At 27.4% G+C, this 7,187-nt stretch overlaps 1 protein-coding gene across 1 annotated transcript; it reads right to left on the bottom strand.

Moving 5' to 3' along the window:
• Positions 1 to 2,229: 2,229 nt before the first annotated feature.
• LOC110909908 lies at positions 2,230 to 3,537 on the bottom strand. The gene is made up of 5 exons (XM_035984396.1): positions 3,331 to 3,537; positions 2,957 to 3,247; positions 2,536 to 2,862; positions 2,347 to 2,437; positions 2,230 to 2,237 (listed from the first exon to the last, which is right to left on the bottom strand). Exons 1-5 carry the CDS (start codon positions 3,394 to 3,396, stop codon positions 2,230 to 2,232), a joined length of 783 nt encoding a protein of 260 aa, XP_035840289.1. The 5' UTR covers positions 3,397 to 3,537.
• Positions 3,538 to 7,187: the final 3,650 nt, after the last annotated feature.

Genomic DNA, 7,187 nt, shown 5'->3' with positions numbered 1-7,187 from the left:
ATACAAACATAATGGAAGTATTGGGAGAAAACCGAGGAAACTCTAACCTTTCCGACATTTTTTTCTTTTGAAAAAAATCACACATGTAATATACATGTCTTAAAAGTTTTGAGCAAAAAAAAAAAAAAAAAAAGCGCCAAGTGGATATTTGAAAAAGTAAACAAGTTTTGCGCAATGTGTCTCTGTAACATGTTACGAAAAAACTAGTTTATTTTAAAAAAAAAAATCTTGTAAGCGCTTTTGGGATTGTGATCTGTTTCAAAAATAATGTTGGGGGTTTAGAGTTTTCAGAGTTTCTCAATAACTAAGAGTTTTCAATATAAATCCTTTCCCTATATATAGGACTAGGTTATCACCCGCGAACTTCGCGGGTAGGAAAATTTACTTTATATTAATCAAACTATGTCAGAAAGTTGTTTTATAATTGTTTTGAATTGAAAGTTGTAGTCATTAGGGTTGCGAACAAACTTGTTTTTTAATTGTTTTGAATTGAAAGTTGTAGTCGTTAGGGTTGCGAGTAAGGTTATAAACTTTGGGCAAGAACCGGAGGCAGAAATTTGTCTCACTGAATGACCCACGACAAAAAAAAAAACTTTTATTTATTATAACAGATTATTAGAACTTTATTAATATTTGTCCGTTCTTTATTATAACACTTAACATTTACAAAAAAATAAAAAAAAACTATAATGAATTCTCCAAGCCTTTAACACCACCATTGTCACCAACCTTTGAAACACACAAACACAATATCTTTTGATATGCACAATCACATTGGTTGAGTACCACACATATAGGCCAAACAGGTTGAAAGTTGACTCTAGTGCAATCCAAATTTCAAATGCGTAGTTTTCAAATGTATTTATTATTGTTATAATATTATTTACGTAACTATATTTGACCTATTAATTATTATTTACAAAACATACTAAAAGTGGTTTTTGAAACTTTAAAAGTTAAACATATGAGGTAAAATCTTACTTCATAATAATAGATTGTCAATTTGTAAACAAAATTATTAACTCAAAATTATAAAATAAATCTATCTATGGAGTATGCATTGGTAAACATACACGACATTCTCAAAATTACAGAGACAAATTTCAATAGTTTGTTTGATTTGCAAAATATTTTATAAATTGATATTAACAAACGGGAAAAAATAAAGATAAAATATAAATTATTAATGTTTAGTTTATTAACAAATTCGAAACCTTAAATTTTTACCTACTTTGATTTTAAAAATATAAGAAAGTACTCACGGTTACGTTATTGATGGTTTTAAATTCAATTTGTTTGTTTTTAAAAATAAATTAATTTGGAAATTCAAATTGTTTGTGTAAAAAAATATTCATGTATTGATCAGATAAAACGTTGTATCCAAATGACTTGTTTTTGTATAATAAAACTTAAATGATATTAGTTTGTATTGATACAAAAATTTCTATGATCAAATATCAAACGGAATTTGATCCATTATACGAAACACCTAGTAAAATGAATACATAAGTAACTATCATAATTCGAACAAAATATCGAATCAGAAATACTCACATCAGAAACAACTATGGAGGACAGACTCGGTTCAGAAATAAAAATATTTGTTTTTCGTGTAGGATCAATCTATAAAACAAAAGAGTATAAAAAATATTAATATAGAATGAATTAATACATTGAATTATATAATACTTAAGTAATCAGATATACATGGGAGTTATTCTTCGGTATCAAAAATTTGTCCAGGTCCATCTCAAAGTTGCTTTTGTCCTGAAAAAAGGAAAACGTATAAATAAAAAAAATGTAAAGTAATCAACTTAAATTCATAAAAATATAATTAAGTAACTGAACCAAAACCTTTAAACTTAGATTTTCATCAACAACAACATTTGTTTTCCCCTTCGGATCATCGTAAGAAACATAAAACATTAACGGTTTAAAATGAAAAAATATAGGTAAAACAATTCAGTTAATTACAAACTCCTATAAATGAACACAAACTTTTAAACTTTGATTTTTATCACAAACAACACTTGCTTTGCATATCGGATCGGTTTTTTTATCTCAATCATCTTTGAACTACATATAAGGGAAAAGTGTTTAACAATATAATAAGAATAATAATTAAAAATTTAATAAAATACGAAAAAAAAACAATGACAAAAAATTACCTTCTTCTTAAGGTCTTCCATTTCAAGTAGATATGAGAAAAAGTTATCAAACTTCGAATCATCAACATCCTACACAATTAACAATAAACAAATGTATAAATACAAAAAAAATATTTATGATAAGTTTTAATAAATTAGATTAAAATATAGGGGTTTACATTGAACACAGACTCAAAACTTGCCAACTGAAATTTGTCATCTTCACATTCCACAACAACACTTTCCTGAAAGTCAGTTTCGGCAGTACTACACTTCTTCTTATGTTCGGACTACAAAAAAAGATAAAAAATAACAATGTGTGAAATTCAAGATCTACTTGTAAGCTCGCATTAATAACTAAATAATAGTATAGATGTATAATTCTAACCGCAATAACCAAATCATCACCATCATCACCATAGATGGAGTCATCCAAAACAACTAACTCAACCTTGTTGTTCTGAATTTGAGTACTGGTTTGATGATTAAAGACTGAAAGCTCGAAAATTTTATTTCCAACCATTGAAAAGACAAAGATAGATCGGCTGTCTAAGGCAAGATCGTTTACCATCTTAGAACATCCATGAGTAAAAACACAGCTGTCAGTTAATCCGTCCATCTTAACGTTCCAAAATCTATCTCCTAAATAAAGAGTTGATTGACCACCTTTGAAATTTTTCCCATAAAATTGCCTCCAAAATTCATCAGCCATGACCTGCATAGGCAGTGATAAATAAAAATTAATTTAAAAACCAATATACAGAAAGAAAACATTATTCATCATACTGATTGTATAATATACTACTTACAATAACGCCTTTGTCAGGTGTGATTTTGGATATAAAGCAGTATTGATGAACAAATGATTTAAACACCATTAGAAAGAATGATGATTGTCCAAATGACTGAAACATAAGATAGTTATTTTTTCTTATACAACTATCCCGAACAACTTTGGTGAAGCCATCAGCAAGAACATGGCCAACATCAGTTTTTTTCAGTCTTACAAACCATAACTTGTTGCCATCAACAATCTTAACTGAATCTTTGTAAGGTGGTTGGTCTCCCCAAATCATTGAAGCAAAGTCATTAGGTATTTGCTATGAGTTTAAAAAAAATAAGAAAAAGACAAACATCAGTTTACTAAAAATATGATTAGTATTTAGAATACCAATAACCGTACCAAAAATATCTGGTCATCTTCCTGAATAAGCTTTAAAAATGAAGGACTGTTGTTCATTGGATCCATATCTGAAAATTAAATATGAAGGTTTTTTACAAAATTAAACGGTAAAGTATTTATAGAAACACAATCAATATTTCTCAATAAGCTTTAAAACTTATCTCAATAGTTTTGTTATTACTGATTCACCCACTATTGTTGGTAGGGTAGCCAATGCAAATGTAGCTTGTATTCTTATCTTGAAAATAGAATAATTACTGAGCGAAGTAAAAGAATACAAAAAACTGAAGGAGCCCTATGCAGAGCAAAGTAAACACAAAATTCAAACACCTATTAGTTCATCAAAGCACTTATTCTGCAATCCAAATAAAAAAAACTCGGTAAAATAAGTTTAAAATATACCTTCACATTATGTTTTATATCCAAGTCAAAACACAAAATAATACATTGAAAGAAATTATAAAGCAAGAGAATTCAAGTAATAGAAATATTGAAATTTGATGTTAATTACCTTAGCGTTATCCCCTGTAAGCGGAAGAGAATAATCAATTAACAAAGAAACCTTCTTATATCACTCCATCAATTCTGTCACATTAAAGATGAATTAAGTTAATTGAAAAAGGAATGGCTAAATGGATGAAACACATTAATGGTTTACTTCCAAATTTAAATTTAAAAAATGATTGACTTCCAAATTTAAAATCAAACACATTAATGGCAAACTTCAAAATTTAAATTTAAGATAATGATTGACTTCGAAATTAAAATTTTAAAATCACACACAATAATGGTTTACTTCAAAATATAAATTTAAAATAATAATTGACTATCATTATACCGGATCAAAAAACACCAAAAAACGATAAAATTAAACTTACCTCTTGTGTTCGAAAAAGATTCAGACTCATGCAGTTGCATAAGTCATCATCAATAAGTTCAAGACATTGACCATATGGAACTTTTCCTTCCCACAATAAGCTTGCAAAATCATACGGTATTTCCTATGAATCGAAACAAAAAACATATAAGCTTAAAATTTAATTTTAATGATGTAAAACTTATATGTAACAACCAATAAATATTTTTAATATGATTGTTGAATAATTTGAATCTAATTAGCTATATAGAAACCAATAATTGTTGATTAAAGTTTATTAAAAATTAGGATAATTAACAATTATACAAAATGAATATAGTCAACTTCTATTTTAGGTAACTTTATTTAAAAATAAGCCAAATATAATTTAAATTTAAAACTACTATAATATGTTGGAAGATTTAATCAAAATTATATATAGAATTTTAAATTTTAAACCACTAACATGTCTTTGTACATTGAACCCACTTAAAAAGGAAATCCAATTAATGTTATTAACTCCAAATCGTTTACTTCCATAATATCCTCCAAATCAAAATTTTGAATTTTAAATCAAGTTATTATCTATCATCTAAATAAGGAAATTATCAGCGAAATATACTAAAAACACATTTGTTGACATTTTTAAAAAATATTAATATATTCTTAAAACAGGCTTCTAATAATTAAAACGATATTAGAAAACATACAAATGTTAGCATCTTGAAGGACATAATCATCTAAAATACAGTGAAAGTTCAAAACTCAATTCCGTATCTATTATTTTAATGATTTAAAGCATATACGGTAAAAACCAATAAATTTTTTAATATGATTGTTGAATAATTTGAATCTAATTAGTTATATAGAAACCAATAATTGTCGATTAGAGGTTATTAAAAATTAGGATAATTAGCAATTATAAAAAATGAATGTAGTCAACTTCTATTTCAGGTAACTTTATTTAAAAATAAATCAAATATAATTTAAATTTAAAATTACTATAATATGTTGGAAGAATTTAATCAAAATTATATACAAAACTCTAAATTTTAAACCATTAACATGTCTAGCTACATTGAACTCACCTAAAAAGGAAATCCAATTAATGTTATTAACTCCAAATCGTTTACTTCCATATTATACTCCAAATCAAAAATTTGAATTTAAAATCAAGTTATTATATATCCTCTAAATAAGGAAATAAAAATTAACAATAATAATTTTGGAACAAACGGATGGATAGCACCGAACCGTTATCATGATTCGAAATTCAATTGTCAAACATCAAGGATCAAACCATTAAACTCCAAGAACAAATATGATATTCAATCAAGCTTCAAACAAAACAATAGAAACGTGGAGCAAAGATTCTGACAAAACAATATTACAAACTTAAAAAAGAGAAAACAACTATAACATTCAACTAACCTCTGTTGCTTATCGAATGATCGGAGTCCGATTGTTATCCAAGATTTAGGGATTCACATGAAAATCAAAATAAACAAAAATCAGTAAGTTTGATAAATGTCCAATACATGAGTTTGATAAATGTCCAATACATGATTAACGTTCATAGACACTACATAAATCAGAGAATGTAGATGATGATAACAAAACCTTTGATCTTGATATTGTTTGCAAAAAAAAATATAAATGTTCAATCGCTTAGATTAAAGATGCACAGTAGATAAACAACAAACTAAAACAACATACCTTCAATTTTATGATCGGATCTACAAAATTCAGAACAACATAACTTATTTTGGTAGACTAACAATCCGAGTCCGAATTTCAAAAAAGATTGAGGGTTCACCATGAGAAAATACAAACCATAAATCATTCAGAACATATATTAATAAGTAAAAAAATAATGAACAGAAAGGATATAAAATTACATATTACAAACTTAAAAAAGATAAAACAACTATAACACTTAACTAACCTCTTTTGATTGACGAATTATCGGAGTCCGAAATCAGATCTACAGAAATCAGAACAAAGAAAAAGTTATTACAAATCAGAACAAAGATTATTAGAAATCCAAAGAAAGAAAAAGATAAAGTTTGATCGGATCTACTGAAATCAGAACAAAGAAAACGTTATTAGAAATCGAAAGAATCTTTATAAAATGAACTTTATATACAATTGAACAACATAAATAACAACATACCTTTAATTTCTTTAATCAGATCTACAGAAATCAGAACAAAAATGGTTTTTAGCAATCAAAACAATATTCATAAAAACAACTTTGTATAATATAATCGAATAACATAAATAACAACACACCTTTAATTTCTTTTATCGGATCTATAGAAATGAGAAAACAAATGGTTTTTAGCAATCGAAACAATCTTTATAAAAACAACTTTGTATATACAATAACATAAACAACGCAAATCTAGGTTCGATTAGGTATATTTACCTTTGATCTTGATAAAATCTTGAAGATCCGATGAGACGATGAACAATTGTAGAAGAAAAAGAAGATAGAGAAGGGAGATTCGGTAGGTATGATTTCGGTGAACAATTTTGGCCATTTTTGCGGGTATTATTTCAGGGAGATTGAAGATACCTTATAATAAAGATGAAGGAGAATGAAGATTATTGACTCGGAATGGCAATGCTTGAATCGTATGCTTGAACCAGAAGGGAGATGAAAGGAAAATGGAGATGAATGTGGTGTCTAGGGTTTTGGAAAATAACATATAGGATCCATTTTCTGTTGACCCGACCCAACTCAATTCGGATCCCACCTTTTTTCCTTGGAATCGTGATTGTTGAAAGCTAATTGGGATTTCCCTCCTAAACCAAATTGCCACATCAGCCTAGATGGCCAAAGACAAAGGACACATAGCCCAAATCCATCTCATTTATATATATATATATATATATAGATTTGGTTTAATTAAGAACCACCACGGGTTGTGAAAATCACGAGAACTCCTACTTTGCATTCGAGTTGGGCCACCATTTTTTGCATAAAAGTAGATGAAAT

This window comes from Helianthus annuus, chromosome 15, assembly GCF_002127325.2.
Source record: "Helianthus annuus cultivar XRQ/B chromosome 15, HanXRQr2.0-SUNRISE, whole genome shotgun sequence".
NCBI classification, from domain to species: domain Eukaryota; kingdom Viridiplantae; phylum Streptophyta; class Magnoliopsida; order Asterales; family Asteraceae; genus Helianthus; species Helianthus annuus.
This window is presented reverse-complemented; position numbering and strand designations above follow the sequence as displayed.